The 12,985-nt window shown below is 40.0% G+C and overlaps 1 protein-coding gene across 2 annotated transcripts in view; it reads left to right on the plus strand.

Moving 5' to 3' along the window:
- Nucleotides 1–12,985, plus strand: part of SUCO (SUN domain containing ossification factor) — an 85,484-nt gene that overhangs the window by 32,219 nt on the left and 40,280 nt on the right. The window contains exons 5-9 of one of the 2 annotated variants that reach the window (XM_067532446.1): nt 1,246–1,386; nt 1,597–1,747; nt 5,895–6,015; nt 7,632–7,756; nt 8,247–8,314. In XM_067532446.1, coding sequence (XP_067388547.1) covers nt 1,246–1,386; nt 1,597–1,747; nt 5,895–6,015; nt 7,632–7,756; nt 8,247–8,314 — 606 coding nt within the window. The remainder of the gene's footprint in view (nt 1–1,245; nt 1,387–1,596; nt 1,748–5,894; nt 6,016–7,631; nt 7,757–8,246; nt 8,315–12,985) is intronic. The other variant, XM_067532445.1, reaches the window with a different exon arrangement.

Here is a 12,985-nt window from a genome sequence, read left to right on the forward strand (position 1 = left end):
TTTTTCTCACATTTAGCATTTCCACATGAAAGGCAGCAAAATTAGTATGTTAAATTTTTGTTTCCTATTGCTGCTTCTGTGTTAGGGGTAGCACCAGATGACAAACTGAAAGAATCAGCCTTTAGGTTGCTGACCGGTTGTTATGCTTTAGGTGCAGGGGAGGAGATATCATTTTGCAGGCCAATATGAGAATATTAGAGTCACAAGGTTTATATTGCCTCAGGTGAAGATTGCTAGTGCTGAGATATGAGAAGCAGAGCAAAGGCTTTTCTTAACCCTGATATATCACCCTTATAGACCATTGTGTACCTCTTACCCTGTACGAATGTAGGCAGAAAGGGAGCCAATCAAAAATTCTCATGTTTCCTCTTCTCTTTCCATTTTTTTCTGCTTAATCTGTGATGAAAGGCGCAGCCATGGCCTTTTATTGCTTTAGGTTTTGTCTGACACAGCAACTTCACGTTGTCTTCCTGAAAACTGAAAGGAGTTAGTCAAGATACTAGGCCAGATGCTCTAGCCCAATTGTGGCCCCTTTACACGGTGGCACAAAGGGGCTGTAATGCAGCCTGGAATAGGGGAATGGCCTGCTGGCACACTTGTGCTGCTGCCAGGCCCTGCATCTCTTTGTGTCCTCTTCCCCCCTCCTCTGCCCCGCGGCTTCCTTGCATAATAGGCATGACAGTGCTCTGTTCTGCTGTATATCCTCTGCTGATGTAGGGTCTCTTAAGAATCCTACATCAGTGGTGGAACTTAGAGCCAATCAGGAGCTCTAAATTGTCAGTCAAGGCTCACCCTGAGAAATTCAAAATGAGCTGCTCCCTCTCCCCCTACCCTTTCGCCAAGCAGTGTTTGGACAGTAGAGCCAATTTCCCTCTTAATTTTGTAATAGTACTGGAAAATTATTGCAAGAGTAATAAGATGTCTTAATGGAGCTTTTTGGGAGCTTTGGACTGGGCCTTCTATAAGACAAATGTTGTGTGCTGCTACTTACACTGTGGCAAATGGAATAGAGATGGGAAATAGATCATCCTTGATGTGAGCAATATCAGAACACACATCCAAAATAGTGGCATAACATTATGTATTTCTCTTCATCCTCTTCCAAGATCCATGATTGACATTTCCATGGTACTGTATTATATGTGTATTCTCTCTTTCTCAATAGCTTCATTAACTTACCTCTTTGATTAGCAGGGTACTTCTAATACCAGAAGGGTAAAAAGCATGTTATTTCTTTCCCTTCAGTGCAATAGAAAATTCCCGTGCTGATATCCCTGTAGTCAGCTCTAGTGAAGCTGAGCAGTCAGAACCTGACTGTGATATTGGTGGGGCACTTGAGGCTGACCCTCAGAGTGAGCCTTCCTCTTTTGTCAGTCCACCAGAGAGGTGAGTATTGAAGTAAGTTGTGAGCCTAAATAACTTAAATGTGCTTTGTTATGCTGGCTTTGCCACATGGTCATTCACATGCTCTGCTTGCTTCTGTATCCATTGTGTGTGTACAAGTTCATATATATATATATATGAAATTTTACTGAAAATTGTAAAACTGCTTAATGTGTTTATACTGTAGTTCTAATATTCTTGTGTATTTTTCAGCCTTGTGGGTCAGCATATAGAGAACATCTCTTCTTCACATGGCAAGGGAAAGATGACTAAATCTGACTTTGAGTCCAAGGTTGCAGCAACTGAGAAAGGGGCAGAGAAGGCGAAATCTGCTTTGAATGCTTCAGATAACTTGAAAAGGGAGGTATGTGATATAACTTGAAATATCTTTCCAGACACATAATTAAGGAACTATCCAAGAGTTCTATTTCAATGAATTGCAAAATATCTTTTTGCCTTTTCCTGTGCTTTGATAGGTATATTGCCTAAAAGATTTCTTCAAAAACTCATTTCCCCCCTGCTTTTTTCAGTTCAACTATCAGGTTTTCATTTTCCTCTTCGCTTTAAGAATTAGTATTTCCTTCATCTGGGGGAGTGAGCTGTAGCTCAGATTACTGCCTTGTGTGATGTGATTTCACTAGTTAAGTCATTGAATGATCTTGCTAAGATCCTTCATCACAGAGGACTAAGGACTCATATCGATGATGATTCAAATCTAAACAAATTGTAGAAAGCTGCCAAGGAAGATGGTGAACAAGGGTCTTGTATCTTGGGGAGAACAGTCAAAGGCAAAAACAAATTTTATTTGCAGCAGAAAAAGCTCTGTTTTCAATACCAAAAAATGGTCTGTCGTTCCCCCCCCCCCCCCCCCCAACTGCCTCCTGTTCAGTGGAGAACGGGTAAATCCTCTTGGGGAAATGCTAGAGACAGGCTTTTTCTTTTGACTCCAGCACATTTGGTTAGTTGGAAACACATCCGAATGGTTCTTGAACTATTTTCACTTTTTTCTTTCAGAATTTCACTTCAAAGGTGCAGCTCAACTTCATTACATTAGAGGCCTCATGAAGCCTCTAGGGCAATCAGATGGAGCTTACTGCAGACCTTCACCAAATATTAGTCTTTTCTCTCTCTCTCTCTCTCTCTCTCACTCACACACTCACACACACACTCACACTCACACTCACACTCACACTCACACTCACACACACACTCACACACACACATTCTTGAGTGATTATAGTTCCTTCCAGCCAGCAAATGGGGACAGAACACTAAACTTCTGGTGTCATGCCCTCCCATATATGGATATAGCCATCTGTCAGCCTTCAGTTGTCTCCAGTAGGTGGAGTTGTTTATTTAAGTATATTTCTTCCATAGCTATAAAAAGTGCCCTTGTTAACCAGAATAAAAAGTTTTTAATTTTGTAAGTAAAACAATCACACCTGAGTTCCCAGCCAGTTCTAAAAACTCAAGTGTTTGCAATATAGGTATTTTGTAAGAGGCCTGCCACTCATCTTTTTAAACTTGTATTTAATGATTGATCATTTAATAACTCATGGAAAATGAAAACTCCACAACATTAAGAAAAGGGGAGCAAAACTTAACACCAACATCTACTTCCTGAGCAAATTTAAGAAACAAAACATCATCTCCAGAGGTCTCACCATCTATAACCCTTTACCACTATATATAATTCCAAATATGCTGAACAGCTCTGCAGAAAGACTTCAGAAAAACTGAGTAATCACTAACTGTACCTCACATACTCCAGAATGGACTGCCTCAAAGAAGAAATCATCACATGTTCCCACACACTGGAAGAAGAAAAAGTCAGGAAACTTACTTGGAAATAATGCAAGAAACCCAAAACAATTATTAAAAAAACCTGATGACAGCCATTCAACACCAAAACAAAGTGGAACCAGCTACAACACCACAACCCATACCACACCACCTCCAGGAGAAACCATGGCACGAGAACCCATCACATGGATGCTACACGACACTCCAACAACCTGAATTTATGAAGGTTATCCCTAATAGAAGCTGAATTATCTGTACTCTCTAAGGCACTGACCTTGTGCTCCACCACAGAATCTGATACCATACGAATATGGGGAGAACTAGAAAAATTCTTTCACTAACTCTTTTCCCCTCAAAGAATTCTTTCACAACAATGGTGACACCACCCACCATTGCCATGTCCCAATTTACAGTCTTAAGAAAAAAGAAATTATCTCACTGGATACCACAGAATGGACAAAACCACACATTTGATCATTACATTGATTGGTTCAGAAAAAGAATTGACTCTGGTGAATGTGATGTTTGTTAAGGTTTTCACAATCTCTCTGCTGCTGAGAGGACAGCTATACCGACCCTGAAATCCAACCACCAAATAGTGATCAAACCAGCGGACAAAGGAAGCATCATTGTATCCTCAACCATGACTACACTAACGAGGCCAACTGACAACTCTCTGATACCACCTACTACAAAGAACTTAAAGAAGACGCCACACCACAATTTACCCAGGAAATTAAGGATATTATCAAATCCTTCCCCAAACCACTCCAACATAAACTCTATAACCTCATCCCCCACAAATCCAATCCAGAGACCTTTTACATGCTTCACAAGATACACAAACAAGAGAACCCAGGCAGACCCATTATATCTGGCCATATCACTGTTACTGAAGGAATATCAGACTCTCAGAAATCATCCTCAAACCACTCAACACACAAAGGGCCGTCTTCTTCCAGGACACAACTGATTCTTCCAGAAACTCTGCAATATTAACAACCTCCCTCAGAACACCATCTTTGTCACCATGGATGTCACTTCCCTATACACCAACATCCCTCACAAAGATGACATAGCTGCCTGCCTCAAATATTTACAAGATAATGGACAATCCTCAGATATCCACCTCCAGCACATCGCCAAACTCATCCATTTTCATCCTACCCATAAGTTTTACATTCAACAACAAACATTTTGCCCAAACAATGGGAACAGCCCTGGGTACTAGGATGGCGCCTCAATGTGCCAACCTCTTCCTGGGTCACCTTGAAGAAGAATTTCTGGACAAATGCACCACAAAATCAGTGATATACTTCAGATATAGTGATGTTTTCATCCTCTGGACAGATGACCTAAACTCCCTTACACTTCCACCACAACCCATCCATTAAACTTTCTCTAGAACACAACCACACTAGCATAAACTTCCTGGACACCACAATCAGCTTCACAATGAAACTCTACAGAGTACTATATATGAGAAACCCACAGATCACCACATCTACCTTCACAGATCCAGTAACCACACCAGACATGAAGAAATCTATTATCTACAGCCAGGCACTCAGAATGTGCTCTGAGGAGAAAGTTTGTGATATACACCTTGACACAATCAGAACCACCTTCACCAAACAAGGACATTCCACCAAAGAAATAGATCACGTTAAGGAACAGGCCTCCCAAATACCCCAAGATAATCTGCTTCAGTACAGAAATAAAACTTCCTCCGACCATATACCTCTAGTTGTCACTAACCACCTACAACCCATACTCAGTGGGGACCCATCCTGAAAAATGTCTTTCCTGAACCCCCCTCTTCTGGCCTTCCAACAAACCTCCAGTCTCTCAAAGCTCATCAGAAGCAAGCTTCCCAAAGATAAGGACCCACCAACTCAAAGTGGTACCAGACCTTGCCAGAACAGATGCAAAACTGGCAGAAATATCTTCACTTGTACAATGATCAATACCCGCCCCGACATACATTTCCAAGATCCATGGGTCCTACACATGCCTATCACAATATGTGGTTTACCTCATCCAGTGCACTAAATGCCATAGTGAATGTAGGTGAAATGAGACAGTTGCTATGCTCTTGAGCGAACACACCCAGAAAAATGCAAAAAAGATAAAAACCACCATTTCACTCGTGGGTGAACAGTTTTCATCAAGTGATCCATCTGTTGACCTCTCAGTCCTCATCCTCAAAGGAAACCTATACAATACCTTCAAAAGACAAGCCTGGGAGCTTAAATTCATAATTTTGCTAGATACTGAAAATATGGACTGAATATATATATATACTGGATTTATGGTTTATTACAACAATTTATAATCCACTTAACATTCCCCCCATCTTTTTTCCCTCTTTTCCCCCAATAACCAGCCATTTCACCTTAAATGGTCCCTTGAAATGTGTTAACTACTTATGCTAAACAGTCTGTTCCACTTGTATTTAGCTGTGACACTGAGTATATTTCCCAGACCTCTACGTAAGCTCCAAAGCTTCTCTCTTATCTACAGAAGTTAGTCCAGCAAAAGATACTACCTCACCCACCTTGTCCATTTCATATTAGGTTGATTTGGAATCTGGTTTTTCAAAAGCACTGCAGTTCATCATTGTATTTTCTTGATCTGATGTTGCTGTGTGAAAACCTGAATTTTGTATATCGCTTGTTTTCCCCCCCCCCCCCCCCCCCCCTCTGCAGAAAGACTATAAAAAAGCGGGAGAAATTGACCCTACATCTGTAATAACCCCAAAGGACCCAGAAGACATTCCCACATTTGATGAGTGGAAGAAGAAGGTTATGGAAGTAGAGAAAGAAAAAAGTAAGTTCCATGATTGATTCTTTTGGTCTAAATTTGAGCCACTTCTGTATTCTGCAATGTTTCCTCTTTTATTAACTTTGTTTAGAATTTAAACAATAAAAGTAAATGCACTAGGATGCAGCTGAAAAAAATCCAGTTTTCTAGAAACACAACTGACTTCCTTGGATAGTTGTCTGTCAAAATATTATCCCTATAGAATATGGCAAGACTTTGGTGTTTGGCAGTGAATCAATCTTTCATAATCATCAAAACTACAAGAATTTCAACTTTAATTAAAGCAGCTGGGACTTGTGTGCAGCTATTTCATTGCAACCTGTTAGGCGGACTCCCATTTTGCAGAAGAAACCCTGATGCTGAAGTAGCTAGTTCTGCCCAAGTATGTCCTTAACTGGACATAGAGATGTCAGACATTAAAGATAGTAATCTCGCAGTCCTATACAGCTGGGAAAAAGAACATTTCCCATCTTCCCATGGGACCTGCACTGGTGCTTGTTTCTAGCCCAAAAATGTATTTAAAGTCATGGCATATGTAGTAAAGTTAAAAAATATATATTTAAAGGCTTTTATGTGTCTCCCTGACATCTTTTCAGTTCTCACTCAGTAATTAAGACCCTTGACTTTAGGTGGAGGGCTACAAAAAATAGTCCTAGTGACATTTTTAAAAACGTAAGTGTTTGCATTATAGAACTTCTGTAAAAGAAATGGCATACAGAGAATACATGATGGCAAAATTTTATCAACACTCATTTAGAATGCCCTGCATACCTTTCTTCGGCTTTGTCACCTATGAGTATAAGGAAGTTTCTGAATTAATGCTGCTAACGCATGTCTATCACATCATTACGTAGCTCTGTGCGTGCGTGCATGTGTAAAAATGTCCAAATCGTTTTGAAGAATGTGGCCACTATCTGCATTCAGATACCTATTTTGTCAGTCTTGGTTTTTATTATATTTAAAACTTTAATACAAATTACATAAAGAAAAAAATAGTTTGTGACCTAATTCCATAAAAGCCAAGTAATTCTGAGTAATGATGATCACTGTTGCCTAAGCCTTGCCAAATATGCTTCACATCAGACGTTTGTACAGCTATCTAGTGGTCAAGAATACTACAAGGTACAAACTACATTGTGTCCTATTTATAGAGCACCAATCACTGAAGTACCTATTTGAAGCTTTTCTGATGGAGAAGAGAGAGTAATTAATTGCCAAAGTGCAAGAGGCATTCAATTTCTCTTTTGGGGTTTTGTCAACAATTTAACACTTTAAAAACATGCCCAAATTCTTTGTGTGAAGTATTGTTTCATATAGATGAAAGCTTCCTAGCATTGACAGATTGGAGTGCTAAGATGAGACCAAATAAATTAATTTAAGTTAACTGCTATGGTCCAAGCTAAAAATGAAAGAGGAACTTTAAAAGCAGTGGTGTAAAAGAGCATTATTTTTGCACAGTCTTATCACATACAGTGAATTCATTTGTCCACTTACCATGTTGAAGCTAGCAGCTTTCTGTTACTCAAATATTGAGTAACAATACTTTCTTTAGATCTGAAAAGATTAGGCCCCTAAATATATTTTTATTATCTTGTTAACAATAACATTTGTTTTGTCTGCAGGTCAGTCAATGCACCCATCCTCTAATGGAGGACAGCATGCCACAAAAAAGGTCCAGAAAAACAGAAATAACTATGCCTCAGTAGAGTGTGGTGCCAAAATACTGGCAGCTAATCCAGAAGCAAAGGTAATTTTATTTACTAATTTGGGGTTATGAATGTGTAGGTGCATATTTTAAGTTTAAATCTTGTACTGTGTTCTAGCCACACTTACCTTAAAATAAAACATTGGTTTTCTAAGGCAGTGTTTCCAACCTTTTTTCAGTGTTACTCTTTTTTGGCTTTTGAAATACTGGAATTCTGTGAAAACAGCTATCTATGATGGGAATCTATGGAAGCTAGTTATGTTGCGTGTTGTAAAATCTTGCCAACTTATTTAATAAAGACTAATCTTCCCGAGGTATGTGTGATGTGAGATGTTTTATCTTCTGTATGCTGTCCTGTTTAATCAGTTCCGTAGCTTGATATTTGGCTCCTAGAATTATACGTGCACTCTAAATGCAGAAGTATGGATTTAAAAGGTAATTTGTATTAGAGGAAGTGTTCTCAATACTGCTTTATTTTAATTTTTATTACCTGTCCTAACTGAAGAATTTTATTAATTTATTCTTTCTACAGAGTACATCAGCAATTCTGATAGAAAACATGGACCTTTATATGCTAAATCCATGCAGTACTAAAATCTGGTGAGTTATATAGCCCTCGTGTGTGTAGGGTTGTATGGTTTGCTATCCTGATGGGAATATGTGCAAAATGGTCCATTTACTTGAGATCAGAATCTGCCTGCCTTAAATGGGGTAGAGAGGGAAAAGACTCAAGAGTTTAGAAGAAAGTGGACCTTTATTAACTTCCTCTGCTGCAGTGAAAATCCAATTTGGCAATTGTACTGCTTTCTCTAGGGTGTTGAGAATATGGCATTACAGGAATGAATTTGCTTTCTAAGTTTTTTGAGTTTGGTCCTTGGTCTCTGTAGTTTAGTCCCTCCCATGGCATCTGAAACAAGAAGGTAGCTCTAAACCACAGAGAGCAGCACAGGGAGAAGGGAAAAGAAAACAGAAGGCAGCCCTATCCCGTCCCACCTCAAAGAAAAAAGTACTGTTTTCTTTGGGAGTCAGATCTCTCTTCTTAAATTCCTAAATTCTTTTCCTTTCTCCCCTGCTTCTGTCTAACCTTTTTTATACCATGCACACTATTGTCATAGGAGCCCTCTCAATGATTGGTTTTATTGTAATCAGCAAGCTCAGCCTGAGAGCCCAAGAGAAAGCCAGCTGGTGCCACTTAGCTCAATGAGATTGGTTGCTCTATCTTTTCCATAATTCTGACTCTTCTCCACCCATGAATTAGTAGAAAGTTCGAGTGCTATGTTTTTAACAGAGCTGATATTTTTGTGACACACTATTAATTTAACTTTTTCTGTGAAATCTATGATCTTAGGGAAGGAAAAAAAAAAAGTGCATCCACTTGGCCTCTGTAAAGACTTAAAGACTTAAGTGAATCTTCCACAAGTTCATAGTTACTTTAGCCACTGTAGCGCTTTAGTGAAGACACTCTATGCTGACAGAAGTGCTTTTCCTGTCAGCATAATTAATGTGCTTCCATGAGACACAGTAGCTATGTCGACAAGAGGAACTTTCCCGTCAACACTGCTGTCTACACTGGGGGTTAGGTCAGTTTAACTGTCGCTCATGGGTGTGGGTTTTTCACAACCCTCAGTGACTTAGTTATACCAATGTAAGATTGTAAATGTAGACTTGGTAGAAAGCTTTACTGTGGAGTAATTGCAGGTTCCACCACTTCCTGCATGCCATCTCAACTTTATGCACTACATATTCTGGGCTGCATGAACAACTGGAGAAGTGAATATAAAACATTTTAATTTTCTAGCATGCATTGCATGGAAAAGGGGAGAGGCAATGCGCAGGAGTGCTGCTCTATTTTCCTTCTTGATCTTTAGAAATTTGGAGGCTTATTCAGAAGGGCTAGAGAAATGGTGATAGGAACTCCTGTGGCAATGAGAGACTATAATGTGGTTTGGAGCTTATATAGGTTCCCTCTTGAATTCCCTCCATCTTCCTCATTTTTAAATTAGTAGTTTCACTTATTTATTTATTTATTTATTTAATAAATGGTGTGAATTGTTGTTTTAATTGTTTTTAGTTCTCATATTTGTACAGGGGGTGGACATGTGGTCCTTAAAGCAATACATTTTCCAAACTACCAAATTCACAAGCTGTCCAAAAACACTCTCTAACTACTTATGCTGCTGTAGTGGAGACATATCTTAACTACAGCACTGAAGCTGTGCTGTGGTAGTGCTGTCTGTGTAGATGCTTCCGACATTGAAAGAAAGTATTTGTCCATCCATGCAGGTAATTCATTTTTCCAAGAGTTGGTAGCTAGGTCAATGGAAGAATTCTTTCATTGACCTAGCTACTTCTACAATGGGGGTTAGGTGATCTAACTACGTTGCACAGGCATGAAACTTTTCACAATCCTGAGCGATGTAGTTAAGTCAACCTAATTTTGAGGTGTAGACCAGGCTTTATCCATTTCCACCCTTAACCCTCCCAAAGCCTGGATGTTTGTACAGTCATATACCAGACTTCCTTTTGTGTCCAACTGTTCTTTAATCACACTCAGAGTCTGCTCTTGAGAGGCAAAGTACTTTTACTCTGCATTTTAAAAGAAACTGGAACTTTCTTTCATTCTCCTTTATCTTGCATTCCTCTTCAGAGATCTATTGGCTTTAAACATGTTAACATTCTGACTCTGCTTACAAAGAAACTGTAGTGTGATGACATAAATGCAAAGAGCCATGCTTCAAGCAAGAACTAAAGAACTCCCTAACCAGGAAGTGCCTATGTTTATTAAGTTTTCTGCTGCAACACATCCTGGTCCTCTCTTATAACTGGAGGACCAGGAGCTCTATAACCTGTCTACATCTCCCTTTCTTTATGATAAGAGATTAAATCATAAACCAACATATATACATACAACAATTCTAAATAAACTTCAAATTTCTTTAAACTATTTACACTGTTTCCCCTTATCAATTACATTTAAATAGTCTTGAGATCTCAAGATCTGGTCTTTGAGAGAGTCTGGTCGGTTTTCCAGACTCTGTTCTCACTTCTGCTGAGTTTGTGCCTGGAGTTCTCTTTGGAGGGAGCTCATGTCCTGACAGTACTTGCAGGTCCTAGATCCTCTTTGTTGTGTTAGGAAATATTAAAGATAAACATGATTTGTCCAGAGAAATCCTTCTGGAGTTTCCACTAGGTAGAATTTGGGAGTTTCTACCAAGTTGCAAACAGTTCTAAATGTCTGGGAGCTTTTGAGCCAAACTTTGTTCCCGGTCTCAATTCAGGTACTGCTTTTGTTCTGTGCTGAACACCGAAATTTTGTTGTTGCCAGATTTTAATTTCAGCATCTTGTTTTTGAAATTCCTTCAGGTTGGGCTACTTAAGTTTAAGCTGTATTGGTGCCAAAGGGTTTGATTGTTCAGATTGATATTTGTATATGAAGGTGGCTCCTGGTCTGTTGAGGATATAGTCCCTAGAAATATTGACTAGTCATCTGATAATACCACCTCTTGGATTGTTTTCACTACTTTTGGTGACCTGCATCCTATTGCAAAATGTCCCATTTTCTGACATTTCCTGCATTCTATCTCTCTTGTTAGCTATGGTTGCTTGGCGTCTTGCCACACATTCCACAGGTTTTCCAAATTTCCCTCCCATTAAGGTTCTTTGGTCTCCCACACTCTAGCTGTGCACTGTCCTAGAGTTGTAAATTTGGTCTGGCTGCTCCTTTCATATTTGTTTTTTCCCTGTACTGTGTCAGCATTGTCTGGTGCTGCTAGCATGTAAGTCATATTGCTGTTTCTTCATGGCTTTGTGCAGTCTCATTTTTGCTAGTGTGATATTTGAGTAAAACTGAAGCTCTGCTGATAAATTGATATCTTATACCAATAACTATCCTGTCTCCTTTTATTTCTTTTGATGAACATTGCAAATGTGGAGCGTTAAGACTTTGAACTGCAGTAATAAAAGTCTCTGCTGTTTACTCTTGTTCCTGACACCACCTGTTAAATTTTGACCCTTTCGTATGTAATATTCTGTCTGCCTGTGAAATGAACATCAGAAGCCTCTTTCACTTTGGAGTATTCTTTCCCTTCCTCATCAGTAAAGGAGAGGCCACATAGGACATCAGCAGCAACATCACCCATGGCAAATATCAGGACACTTACATATTACTCTTGTGCTTTCTCTGTTAAACCAGAAGCCATTCAGAATCACTCAGATATACAGATCCACCAAGGCCAGCTGCCTGAATTGCCAAAATCAAACTCCTCTAACAACGCCACTTGTGCTATGGGGCTCCATTGCTGTGCTGAGACAGGGATCTTCCAGTTTAAACCTATTAAGGTTTTATTTGATTTAGTATTAAAAATCATAGAATCATAGAATATTGGAGTTGGAAGGGACCTCAGGAGGTCACCTAGTCCAACCCCCTGCTCAAAGCAGGACTAACCTCAGCTAAATCATCCCAGCCAGGGCTTTGTCAAGCTTCAGCTTAAAAACCTCTAAAGATGGAGATTCCACCACCTCCCTAGGTAACCCATTCCAGTGCTTCACCCCCCTCCCTGTGAAACCTTTTCCTAATATCCAACCTAGACCTCCCTCACTGCAACTTGAGACCATTGCTCCTTGTTCTGTCATCTACTACCATTGAGAACAGCCTAGCTCCATCCTCCCTGGGAACCCCCTTTTAGGTAATTAAAGGCTGCTATCAAATCCCCCCTCATTCTTCTCTTTTGCAGACTAAACAAGCCTAGTTCCCTCAGTCTCTCCTCATAAGTGTTGTGCTCCAGCCCCCTAATCATTTATGTTGCCCTGCTCTGGACTCTCTCCACCTTGTCCACATCCTTTTTGAGTAGGGGGCCCAAAACTGGACACAATACTCCAAATGCAGCCTCACCAATGCCGAATAGAGGGGAATAATCACTTCCCTCGATCTGCTGGCAATGCTCCTACTAAGGCAGCCAATATGCTATTAACCTTCTTGGCAACCAGGGCACACTGCTGACTCATGTCCAGCGTCTTATCCACTGTAACCCCCAGGTCCTTTTCTGCAGAACTGCTACCTAGCCTGTCGGTCCCCAGTCTGTAGCTGTGCATGGGATTCTTCCGCCCTAAGTGCAGGACTCTGCACTTGTCCATGTTGAACCTCATCAGATTTCTTTTGGCCCAATCCTCCAATTTGTCTAGGTCACTCTGTATCCTATCCCTACCTTCCAGGGTATCTACCACTCCCCCTAGCTTAGTGTCATCTGCAAACTTGCTGAGGGTGCAATCTAC

Source organism: Emydura macquarii, unplaced genomic scaffold, assembly GCF_026122565.2.
Source record: "Emydura macquarii macquarii isolate MOO-44397 ecotype Brisbane River unplaced genomic scaffold, CSIRO-AGI_Emac_v2 contig_3287, whole genome shotgun sequence".
NCBI lineage: Eukaryota > Metazoa > Chordata > Testudines > Chelidae > Emydura > Emydura macquarii.